The following is a 25,730-nucleotide window of genomic DNA, read 5'->3' as shown; positions in this document are numbered from 1 at the left end:
CCTTATGAGGATTAGGGGCATCTAAATGAATGAATGAATAATTACCGCGATTAATTTGAAAGGCACCGAATCGACGAGTTTGAAAAAAATTCAAGAGGTGGGTGGACCTAACTTGTCATAGTGACGTCGCAGCATCTTATTGGCCGACATTGTTATATTTAAATGTGAGAGGGAGTGGGATGACGTCAGTTCCCCCGACACCCCCTCCCTTCTCTGTCACGGTTGACAGTGAGCGAAACAAACATGGCGACGTCGTTGTACGGACGCGGGTTTCTGGGAACTTTGTTGCTTTTGACCCACCTCGCTATTGGCGTCCGTGCACAAGCGGCGCTGGCCGAGCCGCGGAGCGCCACGCGGATTCTAGGCATGCGTCTGGAGCGCAGCGATGCGCCGGCCGCGACCACCGAGCGCGGGGTGATCCAGGTAACCGAGGGCAGCGACATCCTGGTCCGGTTCTACGGGCTCCACTTGTTCCCCAACAGCTCCGCGTTGGTCCGCTATACGGAACTCTACTCCAGCGAATCGGAGGACGATGCGGACGGCCCCATGGAGGTGTCTCCTAATAGGACTTGCCCGGAACATAGCAAGGACCTACTGGTGAAGGGCATCATGGACGTGAGTAATGGCAACACCTCCGGGGTGGTCAGCGTCGTTGTCAAGCAGCTCCGCAAAAGCGAGGTGGTCAAGGTGTTCGCTCTGTGCATCCGGGACCCCCTGGACCCGCCGGATGCCTGGTACCTGCTGGACGAGATGGACGGAAGGGTGCGGGTGGTGGAGGTGCAGAAGTCCCTGCTCCCCATCTGGCTCGAGGTGAATGACAGCTGCTACAAGTACTCCGGTACAAGTACAGATCATTGCCTCCCCCAAAATCTTTGTTACTAATACCTTTAGTTCCTAAAAGTGAAAAAAATATACACGCTTTAATTCATTGGCTGCCATTGACGTCTAATCGTGTGGGTCTTTTCTTCCTTCTGCTCTGAATTTAAATGAGTACTCTCATCTCTCTTTCTGAACCGCTTTATCCTCACCATGATCGCAGGGGGTGCTGGAGCCTATCCCAGCTGACTTCGGGCCAGAGGCCGGGGACACCCTGATTTGGTGGCCAGCCAATTGCAGGTCACAAGGAAACAAACAACCATTCACGCTCACACTCATACCTAGGGGCAATTTAGAGTGTCCAATCAGCCTACCATGCATGTCCTTGGAATGTCGGAGGAAACTGGAGTACCCAGAGCAAACCCACGCAGGCCTGGGAAGAATATGTAAACTCCACACTGGTGGAGCGACCTGGAGTTGAACCCAGGTTCCCCACTGTGACGCAGACGCTTTAACCACTCAGCTGCCGGTCGCCCTTTTAATGAGTTTAGATGTCCAATTCACTTGGACTTGGAGTGTGGCACCAAATGAACTTCCGTCATTTGCTGCCAACCCTCCCACTTAACAGCCAGGTAACAAGGAAGTGACCCAATAATGCCCCAAAAGTAGTAAGTTTTAACCGTATGTGTAGAGAAATTGATCTAGAAAAGGCATTTTCTATTCTTTTCAACTGCGATGAACCACAATCTAAATACCATGGAAAACCGATGACAAATTCAACCATGAAAAGAAATTGTATTTAAAAAAAAAAAAACTGCAGGAAGCAATAGGGGCAAAAATCTAAATACCACTAACACTCAAAAGTAGATTTTTCTGTTGCCCCTCCTAGTCAAAATGAACTGGACGTCTAGTGCTGCCAATGAGCTAACATTATTATTCTAGTGGAAAGTTTCGACCTGATGGTTCCTTTATTAAAGGAGCCATGCAAACATTCTACTGCAACCGAGATGAAAATATTGAAGCAGCTATGTACTTTATCACTTTGGGTTGCCAGATAAGGACTCGCCAATGGGGAACCAAACTGTGTTATCATACCAATGCTGGTATTTCAATCAGAGAAAAATACTACGCTAACAAATTACAGATCTACGTTAGCAATGATCTTGTGAGCATACAGAATGTGTAGTTTACAAACTGTCTATTACATACCAAAAATTGAATGAGTACACACGACAGTTTGCATCTGGATTAAGTTGGTACACAATGATTTTCTTTAGAGCGTCAAGTTAACACTAAGTAAAAAAAAAGAAAGGTTGTGGTGAGCAAAGGTTAATTTGTTATTCGATAACAAGAGGAGACTTTTTTTCTCAACACCATGTATGCACTTGCAAGTAAATATTTCGTTAGGTAAAGCATTGGGTTCATCCGCAAAGATTTTATTCCTCTTCATTTTAATATCAATTACTGATCAACATATGTATACCCGTAATGAGGCTATCTTTGCATAGCACAATCATGTCAACTGTTTATTTTCCAAATATCAATTTATACATATTCAGTCATACCTCTACTTACGAAATTAATTGGTTCTAAAAAAAATTCCTAACTTGAAAATTTCGTAATTAGAGCAGTACTTTATATGTAAATTCTCTCATTCATTCCACGGTCCTCACACAACGACCAACTAAAGCTAAACCCTTTAAAATTGGTCAAGGTGTCCCAATTTGGTATGAAAGATGTGAAAAACACAAAAATGGGAGAAAATAATAAGAAAATGATTTATTAATGTCTTCAAATGAATAACAAGCATACCAAATCTATCCGTGTTGAACATGATGTGCGGATGACCCGATGCCGTCAGAAAGCCATCCACTTTATAGTACATTTTAGACTTTTCCACGTGTGTGAAAATATGTGCTGCATTGCATTTGTACGGTTTTTATTGCTTAATAAGGGGAATTGCAATCATTAATAAGTCCTCGGAGCCAGCTGAATGGGGAAGTGTCCTTCGGTAACAATTATACTAAGCGTTTGTCAAGCTTATAATGATTAATATTTCACATATACATATAATGATTAATATTCCACACATACATATAATGATTAATATTTCTTCGTTGTTACCGCACACAATAGTACCCAAAATAACTCCAAAAGGGAGCATTTAGCCGAGGTGGACAGGGCATGATATGCACATGCGCATTCCCCTTTGACCCGTCCAATTTGTATTACATTTTAGACTTTTATAGTGGCGCGAGTGGTTAGCGTGTTGGCCTCAGAGCTCTGGGGTCTGAGGATAAAGCAGTTTAGAGAATGAGATGAGTTGAGATGACTTTTATAGTGGGGATGAAGTGGTTCAGAAAATGAATGAATGAACTTGTGCCCTACATGTGTGTATGTGTAAATATGTACCGCCTTGCATTTGTACGGTTTTTATCACTTTTTAAGAGGAATTCGTATTCTTAAGTAGAGGTTTGACTGTACATAAAAGTGATAAATAAGAAAACACAAAATTATATCACGTGCCAAGGAGACGTCATGCAAGTTTGGCATCTGTATTCAGTTTTTCCTCCCTTTTCAGTTTTCTCCATTGGGCGAATGACTCTCTAATACATATTGTTTTGTTTCTGAATTTGTCATGACTAATTTGACAATTTTTTTTCACTCTTGGTCAACGACATTTTTGTGACTGTGAGTGCAACCTTGGTTTCCATAAATATATCTTTACATGGGACAACACTGGATAAATTACACTGTTATTGAATGTAGTCACTGGAGAGATAACAACATTTTACTATCTTCAAAATAACTCAAATCACAGTAGTAAATGTGTAAAATGCTGCCAACAAAAGTGAGTATACCCCAAGTGAAAATCTAACATTTTGTCCAAAATTGGGACCAATTTTCCCTTCCTGTGTAATGTGACTAGTAGGTGTAACAAGTTTTCATGTGTGATTGGAAGCATATGTACTAAATTCAGCATTGTCACTCTCATACTGGTCACTGGAAGCTCAACATGGCAACACACTGAAATTAAGCTGCACCGTGGTGTCTAAGAAGATACTGTTTAAGAGTTCAAGTTCCACTCAAAACAGGCTACGCCATGGTCCACCAAAGAATTTGAGTGCCCACGCTTGGCAGCGTATCCAGAAGATGTTTTTGGAATACAGGCATATGATTGCTGCTGACATTGCTGCAGAGGTTAAAGGGGCAAAGTGCTCAATCTGTCAGTGCTCAGACCCTACCACACCTTAAACTGCATTCAATGAGTCTGTGTAGGTGTTGTCCCAGGAAAAAGCCACTTCAAGAAACCCTGCACAAGAAAGCCTGCAAAAGGTTTCCTGAAGACAAGTAGTCTAAGAAAAATAGATTACTGGAACCATATCCTGTGATCTGATGAAAACAAGATAAGCCTAATTGGTCCAGATGGTGTCAAGCATATGTGAAGACAACCAGGTGAAGATTACAAAGACAAATGTGTCTTGCCTACAGTCAAGCTTGGTGGTGGGGGCGTCATGGTCTGGGGATGTATGATTGCTGTGGGCACTGGGGACCTGCAGTTCATTGAGGGAAAATTGAATGTCAACATATACTGTGGCATACTGAAGCAGAGCATAATCCCCTCCCTCTGTAAACTGGGCCATGGAGCAATATTCCAACATGACAACTCCAAACACACCTCCAAGACGACCACTGCCTTTCTAAAGAAGCTGAGGGTAAAGGTGATGGACTGGCCAAGCATGTCCCCAGACCTACACTCTAGTGAGCATCCTCAAACGGAAGGTGGGGGAGCGCAAAATCTCCAACATCTAACAGCTCCGAGATGGCATTGTGGAAGAGGATTCCGGTGGTGACCTGTGAAATACATGCCTGAAGGGTTAAGGCTGTGCAAGAAAATAATGGTGGCCACACAAAATATTGACAGCTTGGGCACAATTTTGAGATCTTCATTTGGTAGGATACTCACTTTAATGGCAGCATTTCGTTACTAAAATTAGACGGAGTTCGCGGAGGGGAAAGAGAGGGACAGAGAGAGGGGGAGAGACTTTTTGCACGGCAACGCGCTCGTAACATAACATAAACACATTTAAATGAACTTGGACTACGATGCAGACACTCAAAAATAAGTTTAATCTAACTTTACACTAAACTTAATTCTAATTTTGTTTTAAATTTTTATACCTTTCTTCTTGGCTCTATTTGCCCCGCCTCCACCCTGACTTTCAAATGCAACCTATCGAAGGTTGTTTGCTTTTGTATTCCCTTCAAAATATTCCAAAAATAATGCACACAAATGTCCTCACAATAAGATAACACACGACCACTTGCCAACTTACCCGGGAACTAGTAGCGAACAAGCTCCGCCATTCGCACTAGCTAACGGGGAAAAAATACACTGAAAAAAATGCAATGCTCCGCCCAATGCTCGTAGAGACATTACACGAGGGAATTGCGGCCAGAGAGACATTGCACGAGGGAGTTGTGGGTAGAGAGACAGTGCCCATGATGTTCTTATGAGCAGCCTCTCGCGTCTGCTGTCTGCTCATATATCAAAATTTGTCTCGTATTTCAAGATAAATATTTGCTCAAAATTGTACCCGTATCTCAAATGGTTCGTATGTCGTGGTACTCGTATGTTGAGGTACCACTGTACATATTGCCACATTACTAGTTCCGATGCTACTCAAAATGTCTATTGAAGCATTTGTCCTTGTGGATTTACCTCCACTTTAGGTGATCCTCATCTCCTTCCTCCTGGTACTGTCGGGGATGTTCAGTGGGCTGAACTTGGGCCTAATGGCCCTGGACCCTATGGAGCTGCGCATCGTGCAGAGCTGCGGCACGGAAAAAGAGAAAAAGTACGCCCGCAAGATCGAACCCATCCGCCGCAAGGGCAACTACCTCCTGTGCTCGCTTCTGCTGGGCAACGTGTTGGTGAACACTACACTCACCATCCTGCTGGACGACCTGACCAAGTCAGGTGTGGGCGCAGTGGTGGCCTCCACGGTTGGCATCGTTATCTTTGGCGAGATTGTGCCACAGGCGCTGTGCTCGCGCCACGGCCTGGCGGTGGGCGCCAACACAATCCTTGTCACCAAGCTCTTCATGCTTCTCACCTTTCCGCTGTCGTGGCCTATCAGCAAGCTCTTAGACTGCGTGCTGGGTCAGGAGATCGGCACGGTCTACAACCGCGAGAAGCTGGTTGAGATGTTGAAGGTGACTGAGCCGTATAACGACCTGGTGAAGGAAGAGCTCAACATGATTCAGGGAGCGCTGGAGCTGCGCACCAAGACGGTGGAGGACGTGATGACGCCCTTGGGGAACTGTTTCATGATCCACAGCGACGCCGTGCTGGACTTCAACACAATGTCGGAGATCATGGAGAGCGGCTACACGCGCATTCCTGTCTACGAGGGCGAGCGCTCCAACATTGTGGACGTGCTTTTCGTCAAGGACCTGGCCTTTGTTGACCCAGATGACTGCACCACGCTCAAGATCATCACTAAGTTCTACAACCGTCCCGTGCATTTTGTCTTCCATGACACCAAGCTGGATTCCATGTTGGAGGAATTCAAGAAAGGTCAGTCCATCTCTGAACTCAAATTCATATTACGGTCCGTGTTATGCCAATGCCAGAGCTGCTAACTACTCCGGAATTTCAGGAGTTTACTCGGAAATGCAACGCAAACTCCGGGACGCCGGACAACCTCCCTAAACTCCGGAAATCCCAAAAAGTTGTCACTTAATTTTTGTTTTTAAGCAACCATTTCAGAAAAGTACCAAAAGTACAGCTTCCGCCATCTTGATTCAACTGCTTAGTAAACCGGAAGAATTTGGTGACGAGTGCATTGTGAATCATCCGAGTTACAAATTCTGACGAATGATTCATCTTGTGCGACTTCAGCGCATATTGATTTTGTGTGGATCGCATTCACTCTGGATAAACTCCGGAAATGGGGCAAGGGTACTCCTGAAATGGGGTCGTCAGAGGTTGGCAGCTCTGCAATACCATAGTTTTGTCTCAAATACCAATTCTGATACCCAGCTCTGTGGTATTGGCCGATGCCGGAATTGTACCAATATGGCGTCTTTTAAAAAAATCTTTTAATTTTTTTTTATTACATTTTGCTTAATTGAAATTAAGGTCATTGCTTGATCAAGCACTTAACTCATTGGCTGTCATTGACTGAGGTAGTTGTCAAATCCATTTAAGGTCGGAGGGTGGGCAGCAAATAAACAGAACTTTTGTCCGTTGCCATCCTACCACTATATAAATCTACTAGAAATAAACTTATTTTTCATCAGAAGCATGATAACACCTACTTCGTTCCACGGTTCTCACTCAACTAGCAACTGAACCCTTTAAAATTGTTCAAAATGTCCCAATTTTGTATGAAAGATTTGAGAAACACAAAAATGAGAGAAAATTAATAACAAGCATGCAAAATCTATTCGTGTTGAAACGCAGGTGAACAAGGGGAAACTATCGGTAGGCAACAGGGAGAGAGCCGACAAACACAGATTTAATTAACATAAAAAAACAAAAATAATTCAAACAACAACATTAATGAACAACAAAAATTAACATTTTATGAATAATGCAACAGACAAACGTCCTCTTAGTGGGTGATCGCACGAACACGTTCTGGATGTGTTCTTTTCTACCAAGACAGAAATCTCGTGAAATTTCTAAGCATTTCTTAGATTTTTGCTGTTACAATGCTTGCTGCTTTCTGTTCGTCTGACTATTCGTAATACTCCCCCTGTATTGCCGAGTGATTCATTAACTGTAGTTCATTCAGCTCTTCCGTTAAGAGTTCATTTTTGTGCTCGTCGGCCAACTCGTCAATGTCCTCCTCGCTAGCCACTTCTTTTCATTCGCACTGGTAATTGTCTCGGGAAGCATGATGATAAAAACAGAAGAATCTAGCTTTATCCAAACTTGGAAAAACATCAACAAAAAAATACCGTCAGAACTCCGTGACGACGAACGGCGGTCAAAAGTACATAAGAGAGAAAAAATGGATAGTATTTATTGTGAGACAGCCAATGGGGGTCCAGCATACAAAAAGCTATCGTAACCTGAAAATTTTGTACCTAAAGGTATTCGTAAACAGAAGTGTAACCGCATTTAAAATTGATGATAATGAGCATAGCAGAAATAGATGGTGAATAACAGCGTTATACCAATACACATCGTTGAATCACCCAACACTACTGTTAAGTAAAGTAAAAAACAGTAGGCCAAAAAGTTTTATTCTCAAGGAGGACACACAAGCACACAAAAATCAAAGCTTGTTCGCCACTCATGCCACTTCCTTCTTTTACTTCTCTGTTCACATATATGCACTTCCTCTTTGTCATCCCCGTTGGACAACTTGTCTTGTATCTCCCTTAAAATCGGTCGCAAGGGCCGAATGGCTTTGAAAGACTTTCTTCTTGTCGTGTGTCCCACTAGCTGCTGCCGTTATTGTTCCTTTTGAGTGTAAGGTGGTGGCGGGCCAACAGAAAGCTCTTCGGCGAATCTTGGGCTGGCAAGGCGGGTGGCGTTAACAATTGTTCCCATTGATATTGGAAAATAAGACTGTTATAGGCCCATCTTTCCCTGCCATTCACAGTAGTGCTACATCTTTTCCTGACAAACTAATTTAAATTCATTGTACGAAGGTACCTCGAGATACGAGCTTAATTCGTTCAGGGACTGAGCTCGTATGTCGATTTAGTCGTAACTCAAATGAACGTTTCCCATAGAAATGAACTAAAAACAAATTACTTTTGTTCCAACCCTCTGAAAAACACCAAAATAGGATATTGAATTGGAAAAACATTTTTATTTGTTCTAATTTGCCATCTATTAACAAAGTAAAAAATAACTAGTAGTTTAATAGTACTGAAATTAGAGGGATTAGACGGATATCGCGGAGGGGAGAGAGAGGGACGGGGAGGAGAGACAGAGACTTTTTGCATGGCAACGCGCTCGTAACATGACAAACAAATTGAAATGAACTTGGATTACAATGCAGACACACTCAAAAATAAGTTTAATCTTACCTTACACTAAACTTAATTCTAATTCTGTTTTAAATTTTGATACCTTTCTTCTCCCGGCCGGGTTGCTCTATTTGCCCCGCCTCCACCCTGACTTTCAGATGCAACCTAGATGTTTACTTTTGTCTTCCCTTCAAAATATTCCCAAAATGATGCACACACATGTCCTCACCATAGGATAACACATGACCACTTGCCAACGAGAAGTAGCCATTCACACTGACTAACGGGGAAAAAAACACTGAAAAAAATGCAACGCTCCGCCCAATGCTCGCCCAGACATTACACGAGGGAGTTGCGACGGGAAAGACAGTGCCCATGATGTTCTTATGAGCAGCCTCTCGCATCCGCTGTATGCTTGTATATCAAAATTTGACTCGTATCTCAAGATAAATATTTGCCCGAAATTTTACTCGTATCTCAAATTGCTCGTATGTCGGGGCATTGTCGAGGTATGACTGTATCAAGATTGTTGGATGCCACATGATTGGACGTCTATCACAGTCAATGACCCGGAAAGATCCTTTTCGGAACCACTTATCCTCACAAGGCTCAGGCGGTGCTGGAGTTAATCCCAGCTAACTATAGGCACCAGGCAGGGGACACCCTAAATCGGTGGCCAGCCAATCGCAGGCCACAAGGAGACCAACAACCATCCATGCCCACACTCCTACCTAAGGGCAATTTAGTGTGTTCAACCAGCCTACCCTGCATGTTTTTGGGATCTGGGAGGAAACCGGAGTAACCGAAAGAAACACACGCAATCCCATGGAGAACATGCAAACTCCAAACAGTGAGGCAGACGTGCTAATCACTCTCCTTGAAAGAGTTAATATACAGTAAAAATGCCACGTCACAGAACAGTGGCCTGGTCTCCCTGCTGGAATCTTGAATTCCACTCACCGCCGCTTGGCATCAGTTACCACGGTGACATTGTCCAATACAAAAGTGTTTGCTTAAGAGTTGAGAACAGCCAGGTGACCTTCTGAGATGGTGACATCCCACTGTTAGCTGTAATGAAATCTTAATGGCGCTAGTAGGAAGTACCAGTGGGAGATGTGGAAGTTTAATGAAAGGTCATGCTATTTATAAAAAAGGAAAAAGACTTGTCTATTGCTGTCAATGAAACTGAAATATAATCAATCATGCAAGTTCAGTGTGGTTCTAATCTGTAGGTTTTGACAGTAAAATGGGGGTAATTTCAGCCCAGAAACAGCTTGTGGTGGGTATAAAGCACCTTAAAGTCAGCGGGTGTCGTTGTGAAAACACTGACACAAAAGCCAGAGAAAGCTTTTTAAAGAGAGCGCCAACAGACTTTCACATGATATCCCTCAGCTGTTTGACTTTATGATCCCGTGCAAACATAAAAATATATTTTTCCAGGCATAGTTAATGGCTCATTTGGTTAACAATTTCTCTTCATAAAAAAAATCGTATTCACCAAAGATAAGTATGCAGTTGATTTTTTTACGATGGTAGAGGACCAATCATATCGCGCCAAATATTATTCCACTGTTAATTGTATGTATATGTAAATATATGTATGTATATCAGTGGCGGTCTGTGCATTTTCTCGTAGCGCCTTCAACGGGTAAAATCCACTTCCTAGCAGCATTTAATGATTAAATACAAATACTGGAGCTTTTCAGACATTACACGAAACGGCAAAAATTGCACTAAAATGGGGTAAAATCCACTTCCTAGCTGCATTTAGTGATTAAATACAAACACTGGAGCTTTTCAGATGTCAGAACTTGGCCCACAATTGAAATATTATTTAGGAATATAGCCATATTTTACTCACCAAAAATCATTTAACTGTACACATTATCCATCCTCCTTTCTTCCTTCCTTCTTTTATATCGCCATCGAAGCTAATGCTGAAAGTCGAGCCTGTCCTGTCGTATATCTGGCATAATCGGTCTTGAAAATGGCTTTAAATTAACCCAACAATATATTTGCTTGTGCAGCCCGCTCCAAATACAGTTTGGTAGCTCTGGCTAATGACTAGCCTCATAGTTCGTGGAAGCGATGATGTATCCCTACGCCTGCGACAAGGCCATGACGTATCCCTCCGCCTGCGACAATGCATTGTGGTGTTGCCAACACGAAATCGGATTGGTTAAAGCAACAGTCTTATCGACGCTTGTTTAAAGCGGCAGAGCCCGCAGAACTGATTGTGAAGGCCTTGAGGCAGATTTCTGACCGTGGCAACAAATATTGGCTGAAATGTGATTGGTTAAATGCTTCAATATGAAAACACACATCTGGAATCAGTGCAACCAGGGGGAAAAGCAATGAAAGGAAGCTAACAGACAATTTGGAATTATTTAATAAGTATTGATGGACAAAATGTAATACATGATTCAGATATTTCTTAGGCCAGCAGAGAAGGCCTTGAAGGCCCTGACGGCCCGCCACTGATAATGTATATATGTACATGTTTGTTTGTGTATGTTTTTATATATATCGTTTAGTACACAATAGTTTAGCAGGTTTATACTTGTGGTCATGTTGTCTTTGTTGACCTAATGCTTGTTGAGTATGTATGTTTGGTAGTAGGACTTTTTTTTTCTTTTGTTAAATGATTTCCCAAGGCACTTGCTTTGTCATGCGTCCTGACAGCTTGTCCTCTGTCAACTTTGTACTATGACACCAACGGACACTCGCACACCCTTACTTCTGTTACTTGATTACTTGATGCCCTTTGTGACACTCTAGGAAACTACAAAAAATATACTTTCCTACTCTGGCACACCTGAAATTGAACTGCTTTTTCAAAAAGGTGTGTTCATGTGCTAAACATTCAATAGTTGGCCCTTTGTGGACATCAAGGATATGGGGGGGAAATCTGTAAAACTCCAGAACATTAGAAGTATGATTTTCCATTTACCTGTTTTCTTAAAGGTCCATGTTGCACAATATGGCTAAAAGGTCAATGAAACCTACAGAAATGATATCATGGAAACATCTTGGCTGCAGTTTGTGATAGCGCGTGTAGACTGCTTATTGGTGCCAGTTGCCCTCTGGTTACAAAGAAATTAAGTAATGTGTTTATACATGTTAACTCCGCTAAGGGAGTCTCAGCCCAGTCGCACCGTGAAACCCGCACAAATCAATAAAAACAACCAAACTCACAACCTCCCATTCGGGATAAGAAAACCTTAGATATTATGTCTAAGAGTAGGACTATTTAAACAACGAAAATAGTTTCAACTGAGTTAATATTAAGACATTGAAACACAACAATCCTACAAAATTGCTTGTCTTAGACAAGAAATACAACATTTTATATCAGCCATCTGATGTAAAATCAATAATGCAAATAGAATAATTATTTGTATTATTTTACTAGCAAGTGGCTGAGTGGTAAGCCTGTCGGTCTTACAGCTCTGGTGTGCTGGTTTTGAATCCAGGTCGGTCCACCTGTGTGGAGTTTACATGTTGTGAATGGTTGTCCGTCTCCTCGTACCCTCGTACCAATTCGGGGTGTCCCACCTCTAGCCCGGAGTCAGCTGAGATTGGCTCGAGCACCCCCCGTGACCTAGTGAGAATAAAGTGGTTCAGAAAATGAATAAACCAATGAATGAGTTTTACTAGCAGCCTGCATTGACAACCATTGAGACCCAAAGACTGGCTACAAATGCTGAAATTTCAGTGCCATTTATGGTCCTAAACATGCAAATAATTTCAACTAGAAGGGGTGAGTGGAAGTCAGCCCTGATAGTCAAAATGGATTAAATTTGTAGGGCTGTCAATGAGTTCAATCAGTGCCCTATGAAGTCCTAAATCCCAACTAACCATCAGACATTGCCCCGTATGTTACCAAATACAAGACCAACTGCTATGCTTGTGCATGTTTGTTCTTGTGCGTGTGCGTGTGATGCCCCAGGCGTCGGCAGCTCTTGTTTGGTGACAAACGCTTGGGCTGCCTGCCAAAAAGTGAGGCCGACGTGGACAGTAGCAGCATCAGCTGCAGGAGGGTGACTTTGGGTCTTTATTTGTGTACTCAGCTGACACACACTCACAACTCCAGGCCTGTTCTTGGAGCAACGTCTTTGTGTGAAGGCAAAAATGCGTGTCCAAATTGGTGGGGTGTGCCTGTGTAGTGCTTTGTGATTATGGGGTTTAAAAAATCTAACTTTTTGGCCATTGGGATGATTTAAAATATCACGGTTTAGTTTCAACTCTTGACAGATAATACCCAAGTCAGAAGATTTTGAGAATCTACCGTATTAACTCATTGGCTGACATTGACGGTGACAGTTGTCCAATTCATTTGAACGATCAAAGCAGTGGTTTAAAAGTCAATAAATATAAATTTTTTTAATTTTGGGGAAATATTTTGACGTGCAGTGGTAACTTGAGATGCGAGCTTAATGCGTTCCAAAACTGAGCTTGTATGTCGATTTACTCGTATCTCAAATCAATTTCCCATAGAAATGAACTAAAAACAAATTAATTCGTTCCAACACAAAAAAAACAGAATATTGGAATGGAAAAACATCAAAGTGAGAGAGACTTTTTACACGGCTCGTAAAATAACGAACAAATATCAATTTATTTGGATTATGATACAGACACACTAAAAAATAAGTTTAATCTTACCTTACACAAAACTTATAATTCTAATTTTGAACCCAGGACCCGAGAGCTGTGAGGCCGACGTGCGAACCACTCATCCGCCGGGCCGCCCATTCATAGATATTAATCATTACATTTTATTATTATTAAATCATTTATGTGTAGTAGACATGCACCTGCTAATGGCAGGTGTGATACTCGTGTGTGTGCCCATAGCGAGCAATGATGATGTTGCACACACTGGTACTCAGTGTGCTCAGGGAGGTTGTCTTTCTGCCCAAACAAACAAAAAATTAGAGGGAACATTGGTTGGAACGAATTAATTTGTTTTTAGTTCATTTCTATGGGAAACGTTCGTTTGAATTACGAGAAAATCGACATACAAGCTCAGTCCCGGAACGCATTAAGTTCGTATCTCGAGGTACCACTGTACTCCTCTCGTATTGGCGAGCAAGCTCTGCCACGTGTACACCATTCTCTACTGACTAATGGGGGAAAAATAATTGAGAGTTAAATATGGAAACATACAATTAACTATTTTTTCAATAATTCGTCTGGTGAATGTCGTAAATTGTGAGCTTTAGGGGCCAGCAAAAGAAAGGCAAATCGGACGAAACTGAGATCATCCCACGTGTTGTCTTGAGTTCCAAAGCTATGGGATGTGCGAAAGGCCATAATTTATTGCACGTTTAAAAAAAAAAATTGATGGTGTCACGGTGGGTTTTCGTTATCGCCATTATTAATAATTTAATGGATTTCATTAATTTATTTACGTGTTTATATACTATATATTTAAATAAACTTGTACCCATATTTAGACTGTTTAAATTTTAGTTTACTTTGTCTTCATTTTGTAATTATGAATCATATCCAAGTCCCACCTTGAGTGGAAATTTATACAAAGGAGTAATTGTGTATTAGACATGTATATTTGTTTTAGTGTGGAGGTCAAAGTCGATATGTAAGGACACATTAACTTCACCTGAATGCTTATTGTTGGAGAGTCATGTGGAAAGAAGCCATCTGAATTGTTGATACAAGCAGGGGGCCCGACTTCACCGGTCACACCTGCTTGTTTAGAACCAAAAGACAGTTGTTGCTCTATAAAAATTCTCTTTTGAAAAATGGGTTAGGAAAATTTCAGTTACACGCATAGCACAGCAAACGTGTATACAATTATGTTCAGGTATGATACAGAAGAAGTTCAGCACTTCAAATCAATCAAGCAAAATGTACAGATATGATATGAGAAACAATTCAGCAGTTCAAATGAAATCAAGCCAAAGCATAAAAACAAATCAAATTTGATATGGGACTTGAGCGGGGAAACAGTGCCATCGCATGATTACTACCTGCCTACACTACTTTGGGTTTATACTGGCATCAGTACACTCAGTTCACTCTAAATTGCCCCTAGGTATGGGTGTCAGTGTGTATGATTGTCCGTCTCCTAGGTGTCCTGCGATCGGCTGGCCACCAATTCAGGGTGTCCCCCGCCTTTGGCCCGGAGTCAGCTGGGATAGGCTCCTGCGATAACATATTGCATATGTTATAAAACTGGTTCAAAGGTCGATTTGAATCGATTTTTTTGAAGAACCAAAGGCGAAATTCAAAAATCGGGCCCTGTCATGACACAATTCACTATTGAAGCTAACCATAGTCGAAAACCGCATTAAAATCAGACGTAAAATGTGGAAATGGCATCCAATCCATATGAAATGGCTGTTTTTGGAAGTGTCCAAAATCGAGGGGTTTTATCGATTTTTAGCAAGATGATGCACGTGCAATGTTCTCCTCGTCATGGTGCTTTTACAAAACAGAGTGGTTTTGATCTGAAAGTTTCGCAAGTACCGAAAAAAATGGCCCAAAGTTGCACATTTCCGACCTCAAAAATACGACCTCCTGGTACAAATATCGATTTTCTGAAAAACTGGAGTCCAAATTCGAAAATCGGCCCACGGTGTAAATTTGCACACTTTTGGTGAAAAACGCATTCAAATCGGACTTACGGTCTTGTCTCCATTTTACTCAGACCTCACGGACACTCATACACAATAGCAATATTGTTGATATATTGCTAGTCTCTCGATTGTATGTTTTACTGGAACACTTATTTTGTATAAGTTGTGCATTGTACATGAATTATTCATTGGAAGAGTGCAAAGCTCAACCAAAGCAATAGGCCAGGGGTGCTCAAAACATCGATGTCGATCTAGCTGCCGAAAGGCAAGGTACTATTGATAGGTTGCATAACCGTAAAATGTAATCCAGTCTGTAGGTTCCCTTTTAAGCCTGAACAATATCTCCCGTGTACTGCGATGTGCGGATGAGGAATGCTCACATCGCAGGAATTGTGATTTATTCATTCATTCATCTTCTGAACCGCTTATCCGAGACCTGGCTAAATGTAATTTCACCGATGGCTCGGGTGCAAGTACCGGGCTACAATATCTTTAGAAGGGACCATGTGAGAAATCCTGGTCAGGGGGTGATGTTCTATGTTAGGGAACACTTAAAGTGTAAACAGATTGAATGGGTTTGCGTACACAACCTTGAATGTATCTCCACAAATGTCAATAACTCTGATTACAGTAACGAGTGCTATTTCTGTATTTGACACACACAGGACACACCGCTTTTAAAGGCGCAGCCAGGCATGGCAAAACATACACCAGCTTAAACACGTTTTTAAAAAGGCAACGGAAGCAAAACTGAGTTCAGTTGTACTTTATTTAGCCATTTTACAATGTACTCACGTCATCATCACCCACAAATCCATCAAAGTCCTCATTTTCTGTGTCCGAATTGAACAATTGTCCAAATGAGTCGTCGAAAACACTGAGTTTTATACGTTCGTCCAGGCGGCCACAATCCATTCGCAAATAGTAGCTAGCATAACTAGCCCGGCGCTGCCTTCCACCCTACATAAAGTTGTGTTGATGCCGATGTCCAGCGGTTTTCAAGCATCTTTTGTTAGTGCCTTTAACAACCGTGCAAGCAGACACGTTCGTCCAGGCGGCCACAATCCATTCACAAATACTAGCTAGCATAACTAGCCTGGCGCTGCCTGCCACCCTTCGTAAAGCTGTGTTGATGCCGATGTCCAGCGGTTTGCAAGCATCTGTTGTTAGTGCCTTTAACAACAGTGCAAGCAACCACGTTCGTCCAGGCGGCCACAATCCATTCGCAAATAGTGGCGTAACTAGCCCGGCGCTTTAGTTAAGCCTCCGGGTATGATGGCAAGCTCAGAGTTCATTTTCGTGAATTGGTTTTTCACCGCTGCTTCGGGGCCTTAGAAACCAAACCAAAATTGTTTTGCAATAAACACATGCCCACACTATATACGGGTACCTTGTAGGGGCGTGCCTTTAGCGTCCGACCTCACCCACGTCCGCCTTCTCTCTATATAAGAAGCGTGTCGGCAAGAAGTGTTCTCAGTCAGGCTTCAGAGCTTACACACAGCGCTCCGCATTATAAGGCGCCCTGTCTATTTTGGAGATGATTTAAGACTTTTTAGTGCGCCTTATAGTCGTGAAAATACGGTATGTCTTCTGAAACATACATAGATCTGATATTTTGCAATAACTGTGAGTGGATCCAAAATATATAATTCAATATGATCAGAGGTCTATCAGGCCTTAACCTCATCCTTTTCTCAAGAAACCTTCCTAAAAACAGATACTCATTTCAGAGTAGATGAGAGTACCAAAAAGGGGATCCCAAATCAGACACAGCCGCCTAAACTATCTCAATTGGAACGATTATCTCTACCAAAATCATGCAAGTGAGAGCTGTAATATTTTCATGACTGTTATCCAAGACACAGTCTCTGCAATCACAAGAAAAAATAAAGCAAAACCATCAAAAAAGAATCGCATCTCATGGTTAAATGAATCCATACAGACCAGCCCATGCTCTCAAAATATCACTTGAAACAAAAAGGTCAATGAAATGCGAGCTGCAAAATCTAATTTGTTTATAAACATAATTAGTACTGCGAAATGGAACACCAAAGAGATTTGGAAAATTATTTAAAAACTGGCAGGAAATACTTTAATGCACAGAGAAATAAAGGAAGTACAGTTGAAGGAGAAAACGATCCCTGATCCAAGGGACATAGCAACAACTTTAAATGATTATTTTATAGACTCCGTTAAAGAACTGACACCTAACTACATCCCTCAGATAGAATATCACCCACCAAAGCCATTCAACACCAAAGAACTCATTCTTTATCTGCACATAGTTTCGCAGTCACAAGTTGAGAAAGCTGTACAGTGGTACCTCAACATACAAGTACCCCGACATACGAGCAATTCGAGATACGAGTAAAATTTTGAGCAAATAATTATCTCGAGATACGAGACAAATTTCGATATACGAGCCGACAGCGGACGCGAGATGCTGCTCATAAGAACATCATGGGCACTGTCTCTCTCCCCGTTACTTCCTCGTGTAATGTCTCTGGTCGCAACTCCCTCTTTGTAATGTCTCTGCGAGCACTGGGCAGAGCGTTGCATTTTTTCAGTGTTTTTTTTCCTGTTCGTCATTGCGAATGGCGAGGCGATCGCTAATACGAAATTTATATATACTACTCGTTGGCAAGTGGTCGTGCGTTAGGCTATTGTGAGGACATTTGTGTGCATCATTTTGGGAATATTTTGAAGGAATACAAAAGCCAACATCTAGGTTGCATGTGAAAGTCAGTGTGGAGGCGGGGCAAAAAGAGCCAACCCGGGAGAAGAAATCCAGACCGATAGGGCATACTCCATCTTAATGATGATTTTATTCCTCGTGGTTACCACTCGCTTGATGTCCTTAGAAAAGGATATCGTTGCCGTCTTCCAAATGTTCTCTTCTTCCTTCTTGATTTAACACACGGCAGATTCATTTATGATGCCTTAGATGAATGACGCAGGAATCTTAGGAGGCGTTTCAAAATCCAAACAATTCAGAAAAAAGGCTCGGTGTAGTCTTTTTCTGCATGATGCGAAATATAATCTGAAGAAGATGAAAGAATAGGCAAGACGACGTCCTTGTCGGCTGTTTGTATAATTCGAAGCGTTATTCTTCTATGGTGAGATTTTGCTTCTTCTGCGCCGAGTGCCACTCATTTCAGTGGCAAAGAAGAAGCTGTGCCCTGACTTCTGTCATTTTTCATCTCCTGTCTTCTAGTTGTGAGTTTTAGCGTGAATTTTGACTTTTTTATTAACGTTTTTTAATACTCAAGATAATAAAAAAAGTCATGTGCTGAAGCCGTCAAGTGGTGAAGGATTATATAATCGGACATAGGCTTTGTCATCATCATCATTGACTCGACAAAAAGCCTAATTGTCATCATACCCAGAAACTGCGTATGACGAAATTGGTAAACTGATTACAGTAATGTGTATGGTGTTTGTGTGTTCAATGTAAAAATTGTTCATTTTACTCCGGTTCTACCACTGTCATTGCCAGCCATTGTTCATTTCTTTAGAAACACAACACCATCTTTTGTCCACAAGTGATATATTTATGAGCTATTGTTGACGAAACGTGCCATCTTTTAAACAAAGAGCTGCAGAACATTCCAATTCAAGTGTTTGCTTGAGCAAAAGTTGTGTTTTTTAGGCAAATCCCATCTGGCCATCGTGCAGAAGGTGAACAACGAGGGCGAGGGTGACCCCTTTTATGAGGTTCTGGGCCTCGTCACGCTAGAGGACGTTATTGAGGAGATCATCAAATCAGAGATTCTGGACGAGTCAGACCAGTACAGTGAGTTACCTATTAACTTTTTGGGCATTTCTTCATTCGGTGTCACTAATGTTTCGGGGCGTTTGTTTTCCCAGCCGACAACCGCAACAGGAAGAAGGTGGCACCCAACAAAAATAAAAGGGACTTCTCGGCATTCAAGCATGAGAGCGAATCCAAGGTGAAGGTTTCACCTCAGTTGCTGCTTGCGGCGCATCGCTTTCTGGCCACAGGTGGGATTTGACAGCATATTTCATGGTCTGTGTTGAAAAATGAATCAACTTGAGAATGGTGAACTTTGTGCGCTGGTGAGAGTGTGAGTGCAAATGGTTTGTCTCTCTCCTTGTGTGCCCTGCGAGTGACTGGCGACCAGTTTAGGTTGCCTCTTCCCGAACTTAGTAGCTTAGTTAGGCTCCAGCAACCCTGACAAGAATAAGCAATATTGAAGATGAATGAACATGAATGTTTACTGCATCGCATGAATTATTGCCATGTTTTGATATCAGCAAACCCTAAACAAGAAAGGTATTTTTGCCCGAGGCCGTGATGGACTCCTCACATAAGTGTTAGCAGGGCCCGCTGCGCTTTGTTTGTGCCGTGGGTGCGGCCATAGATACCCTCCCTGGAACTTGTTCCACTCCTTTTTGTCTTGTTTGCATTGCAAGTGATAAGTTAGGCGTTGTGCAATAAGTCCTTATCGTACGGTGTGTGTAATATGGGAAACACAATGAGTGAGGAGAAAAAAATAATAATTTGCTTTAATGTACTGATATATTAAAAACATACACTTCATCTCATAATTGTTGCTAACCAAAACAACAATAAACACCTCTTTTTCCACTTTTTGGGTGTGCACCTTGCGTACAGAGGTGACCCTGTTTAGCCCAGCTCAGATCTCCGACAAAGTGCTCCTGCGAATCCTGCGCCACCCTGATGTCATCCAAGAGATAAAGTTCAATGAGAATGACAAATGTTCACCTCATCACTACGTCTACCAGAGGGGAAAATCCGTTGACTACTTCATACTCATCCTGCAGGTAAAACGTCTATTTATTGGTCGGTGCACCACTGAGCGATCACTTGAAATTCATTCAGATGGTAATGGTTTGTCTGCCACTTAAGCATCATCAATTTACTCTCAGTGGGTGGAGTGTTCAAACACTGCAATTCCTCTCAGTACAACATTTTTGGACATCTATCATTATCAGTGGTAGTAAAATATGATCACTCAATGCCAGCCTCCCAGGGAAAATGATTTGATGTCACAAACCTTGACAGAGTAGCAACAGTACCCAAGTGGGGCGGACCTTTTGTGAAAAGTACTCCAGGCTTGTGTGGGTTTTCTCCGGGTACTCCGGTTTCCTCCCACATCCCAAGAACATGCAGGCTACGCTGGTTGAACAATAGGTATGAACAACATATGACGCTCATATTTTTATTATATAGATATTATTATCAGCTTCTCATTATATTTCATTATAGTTTGTGCGCATTCCATTTATACTAACCACCAAAGGGCCAAAAGACAAAATTAAGTTTTTCAAGTTAGAGCTTAGGAGCAAAAATACTGATGTGGAACACTTGTTTTTGTTTGGCCATTACTGTCCTTTTATAAAATAAATATACAGTTGTACTTCTACTTACGAAATTAATTTGTTCCAGAACTTTTTTCGTAACTTGAAAATTTCGTAAGTAGAGCTGTACATTATATGTCAATTCTCTAATTCGTTCCATGGTCCTCACACAACTACCAACTAAACCCTTTAAAATTAGTCAGTGTCCCAATTTTGTGTGAAAGATGTGCGGAAACCAAAAAATGAGAGAAAATGATAAGGAAATGATATATTGATGTCTTAAAATAAATAAAGCATGTGACCTCCACCGCTGAAATAGTTTCCTCCTCGGCCGTTATTATGGGAAACGTAATACCTGTTTGTCCTACAGATGGCGGCGAGAGCCCGTTTTACCAGGGCCGAAAGCCATCCACTTTGTACTAAATTTTAGACCTTTACCTTTGCCCCGCCCCTGTGTGTGAGTGAGTGAGTGTTGCATTTGTACGGTTTTTAATTGCTTAATAAGGGGAGCATTTAGTCGAGGTGAACAGGTATGCAAGGGAGAATCTTGAAACATGGATAGTGGTTGTTGTGAGACAGCCAATTGAATTAAATTGTATAATTTTGTGTCATTATATGAGATAGATGAGAGCAATGAAATGAGAGCCCAGTATAGGGTAGTGATATTCTAAAGTGAGAATCAATGCATTTGCGACAATATTTTCAAAATAAACTAGCAGATCTGGAAGTGTATTTATTTTGGGGGGGATTTTGTAACTTGGATCGTTTTCGTATCTCGAGTCACTCATTTGCATATAAAAAAAAATTGTAACCTGAAAATTTTGTACCTAGAGGCATTCGTATGTAGAGGTATGCCTGTATTTAGAAAATTTGATATGGGACTTAAGGTGGGAACCAGTACCCTCCCACCAGTATCCTCATGCGGTCGAGCGAGATTTTTTTAAGGAACTCAAGTTGGTCAAAATGTCCAGATTTCAGCATACTCTCTTGTGCAGTTACTTTGGCAGATTGCAAAGCACAGCGGCTGTGTGCTGCCAACTAGTGAATGGCAGTGGAAGTGCGGCCACCTATTATTTATTTAAATAAAACCCCACATGTAAAAATAGTTTCAGATAGACTTTGAATCTATAAAAGAATTGTGCAATGTAATATTGCAATATATGTCTAAAAACCTTTTCTATTGTACATTTATATTAAAGGTGTTTAAAAAAAATCATCCATACAGTGCCTTGTGAAAGTGTTCGCCCCCTTCAAGTTTTCAACCTTTCGCAACATTTCAGGCTTCAAACATAGTTATAAAATTTTTAAAAAATGTCAAGAATCAAAAACAATCATGAGGTGGAACGAACCTTTTGGGGTATTTTAAACTTCTTTTTTTTTACAAATATAAATATTATTCGGCCCCTTTACTTTCAGTGTGACAAACTCACTCCAGAAGTTCAGTGAGGAATTCTGAATGATCCAATGTTGACTGATAATAAGTAGAATCGACCTGTATGTAATCATGTCTCCGTACAAATGCACTTGCTCTGTGATAGTCTCAGGGTTCTGTTTAAAGTGCAGAGAGCATCATGGAGACTAAGGAAAACACCGGGTAAGTCCGAGATGCAGTTGTGAAGAAGTTATTAAGCCAGGTTTGGATATAAAAAGATTTCCCAAGCTTTAAACATCTCAAGGAGCACTGTGCAAGCAATCATATTGAAATGGACGTAGCATCAGACCACTGAAAATCTACCAAGACCTGGCCGTCGCTCTAAACTTTCACCTCAAACAAGGAGAGGATTGATTAGAGAGGCAGCCAAGAGGCCCATGTTCACTCTGGACGAACTTCAGAGATCTACAGCTGAGGTGGTAGAGTCTGTCCATAGGACCATGTTTGGCATAAAAGCAACACAACTCATCACCCTGAAAACTTGGCAGTGGCAGGCTCATGGTTTGAGTGCTTTTCTTCAGCAGGGACAGGGAAAATGGTTAAAATTGAGGGGAAAATGAATGGAGTCAAATACAGGACCATAGGCCCTGTCGTCATTATCAACAACAAAAAAAGCTACTTGTCATCACACCCAGAAACTGCGTATGACAAAATTGGTGGTGCTTCTCCATAAGCTACGTTTACTCGGCAAAAGACCTAAATAAGTGATAGTTACGGACTTGTAATTGGCATTCTGCTGTGTTGGAGTCCGTCCGCAAAATAGCTGAAACTTGGATGAACATTTATCTTCCAACAGGACAATGATCCAAAACAAAGCCAAATCTACAATGGAATGGTTCACACATAGATGTATCCAGGTGTTAGAATGGCCAAGCCCAAGTCCAGACCTGAATCCAATTGAAACCTTTGGGCAGACTAGAAGACTAAACAAATGCTCTCCATTCAACCTCACTGAGCTCGAGCTGTTTTGCAAGGAAGAATTGGCAAGAATTTCAGTCGATGTATTAAACTGATAGAGACATACCCCAAATGACTTGTAGCTGTAATTGTAGTAAAAGGTGGCGCTACAAAGTACGAATGCAAGGGTCCCGAATAATATCGCATGCCCCACTTTTCAGGTTTTTATATATTAAAAAAGTTTAAAATATCCAATACATTTTGTTCCACTTCACGATTGTGTCCCACTTGTTGATTTATGACAAAATGTTTTAATTTTATATCTTTATTTTTGAAGCGGGCGGCCCGGCTGAGGAGTGGTTAGCGCGTCGGATTGACAGTTGAGGACTTGGGTTCAAACCCAGGTCGGTCCACCTGTGTGGAGTTTGCGTGCATGGTTGTCCGTCTCCTCGTGCCCTGCGATCGGCTGGCCAACGATTCAGGATGTCCCCCGCATCTGGCCAAAGTCAGCTGGGATCGGCTCCAGCACCCCCCGCGACCCTAGTGAGGACGAAGCGGTTCAGAAAATGAGATGAGAGAGATGAGATGAGGCTACTATTACTGCTACTTCTCTACTTCTGTCTAGTGCAGGCGTTAGACACAAAGCGCAAAAAAATTTAAACTGAGAGTCAAAGAGCCACACCATGGAGTGATCTGCCAAAACAGACAGACACACACAAAACACAATTAAAACAATATTATTCACTATAACACTTTCTTCCCCTTACTTATTTGTCTTTGATGAGTCAAAGAATGTAACCGGACTTTTAACTTTCTCTGTAGGTCATATTTGATTATAAATTTCCAGCGAAACGATTAAAAAATAGACAGCCGGCCACAGTTTGCATCAATTACATTTAGGATCCCAATTGCCCTTTTTCTAGTGATCTTTTTATCTTGAATAATATTTTCAGTAAATGATGCATTGGAATGTGATCCCAAATTGGGGAGTTCTGCTTGTTTATTGCACCATCACAAAGGAGGACTCATTGAGAAACATCTGGGGGAATGTGTTCTCTTCATATACAAGTGTGATTCATGTCTTTTTCACTCGCTTACTGTTAACACCACATTCTCCCAGTGGTATGACTTAAGTTATGTGTTATAGTTTCACCATTTTATATTGCTGGCATAGTTGTTTCAATTTTGTTACATTTCAAAGTCCTCTTGTTATTGACGTCATTGGACTCGCTGTTAACGTCAGGAAGTATTACACAAATTATGAAGAATCTACTTTACAAAAGCACATCTAAACCAATACACAAGTTTTCATTCAGAAAAGCATCAAAAGTAATAAGAAGTTGCAATTTATGAAAAAATTGTGTGAGGATGTGGTTGTCAGTAAATTCCCATTGGTCACTTCCTGTTGATTTGGTTGCATTTCAAGGATTCTTTTTCCTCTGAAATAATGACCGACATTGGAGAATTATATTGTGGAACAAAGAAGTTTAAGTTGGAACATTTGAAATTGGTTATATATATATATTCATATTCTTCTGGGCCGTAATAAAATAAAAGGCGAATTGGGCTTTTTTAAACTTATTAATATTTGGTCTTGTTCTTTAGTAGAAACATAAAATGTGAATGATGTAAACCTCGTATTTGGATATCTCAATAGATATTCATGGGAATTTTTAAAAATTTTCACAGAACAAAAAAGGCTTTTTTAGTGGAGCCAATACAAATTGGATTGGATTGGATAACTTTATTCATCCCGTATTTGGGAAATTTCATTGTGACAGTAGCAAGAGGGTGAGAATGCAGAAACAGGAAAGGCATAGTTACACAAAATGGTGGAATTTTCCGCTAAATAATTTTGATGAGTGAGCAAAACTGATACTAGAAAGGTTGAAATCGTCTCTGTTGAATGGATTATAATAGAAAGTTAAAAATTTGTGACCATTAATAGAAATATGTTTTGGAAACCACCAATGTAGATGTTTGTTAGACTTAAATTCAGAGGGTTAAATTGATCTATGTTCATATACAATCCCTCATCCAAAATACTATAAAATAATTATTTTGTTGTTCTTTCAGAATTAAACTCTGATTTTAGTTGCTTGCCTTGAACTCTGGCTAGATAACTTTTCTTTTTCTTTTGCCACATGCGAACAAAAGGTAGTCTTATGTTTGGTAGTAACTAAGCACAGTTGGGCAACACCCATGCATTCCTACAATGCGCACACAAACACACACTGTCGTCTTTGATGGATGGACATCTGACGCCCTTTACTAGTGAGTTATTAAATGCTGGCTTTGAACTTTGGACACACACTCAGACACGAAGAAAGTGTATACAGTGGTACCTACTACTTTGGATTGCTTCTACTTACATTTTCAGGTTACAAAACATGCATGCAAATTTCCAACATACGAAAAGGTGTCCAACGTACAAAAGATCAATCAAAATACAAGACCTAGCACCGTGTAAAAGTGAATGCGATTCACGCAAAATTCATATAACATTTAAAAAAAATAAGCATAGGACAATTTCAATCAAACTTTTATTATCATGTTTTTAAAATTAATTGAAATATTGCTTTTGCAAACTATTGAAAAAGTACAGAATAATGAAAATAAGTTTATCTTTGTGTTTGCGTTTTACAGTC

At 41.1% G+C, this 25,730-nt stretch overlaps 1 protein-coding gene across 2 annotated transcripts in view; it reads left to right on the top strand.

Annotated features, from left to right (window-relative positions):
- Nucleotides 1–200: 200 nt before the first annotated feature.
- The window catches only part of LOC144073899 (metal transporter CNNM4-like), a 45,426-nt gene continuing 19,896 nt past the window's right edge, over nucleotides 201–25,730 (top strand). For both annotated transcript variants that reach the window (XM_077599819.1, XM_077599820.1), the window contains exons 1-5: nucleotides 201–810; nucleotides 5,551–6,397; nucleotides 19,060–19,203; nucleotides 19,278–19,412; nucleotides 20,047–20,216. In XM_077599819.1, the coding sequence (XP_077455945.1) occupies nucleotides 244–810; nucleotides 5,551–6,397; nucleotides 19,060–19,203; nucleotides 19,278–19,412; nucleotides 20,047–20,216 (1,863 nt within the window). In that variant the 5' untranslated portion in view covers nucleotides 201–243. The remainder of the gene's footprint in view (nucleotides 811–5,550; nucleotides 6,398–19,059; nucleotides 19,204–19,277; nucleotides 19,413–20,046; nucleotides 20,217–25,730) is intronic.

The sequence above is a fragment of the Stigmatopora argus genome, chromosome 5 (assembly GCF_051989625.1).
Source record: "Stigmatopora argus isolate UIUO_Sarg chromosome 5, RoL_Sarg_1.0, whole genome shotgun sequence".
Lineage (NCBI taxonomy): Eukaryota > Metazoa > Chordata > Actinopteri > Syngnathiformes > Syngnathidae > Stigmatopora > Stigmatopora argus.
This window is presented reverse-complemented; position numbering and strand designations above follow the sequence as displayed.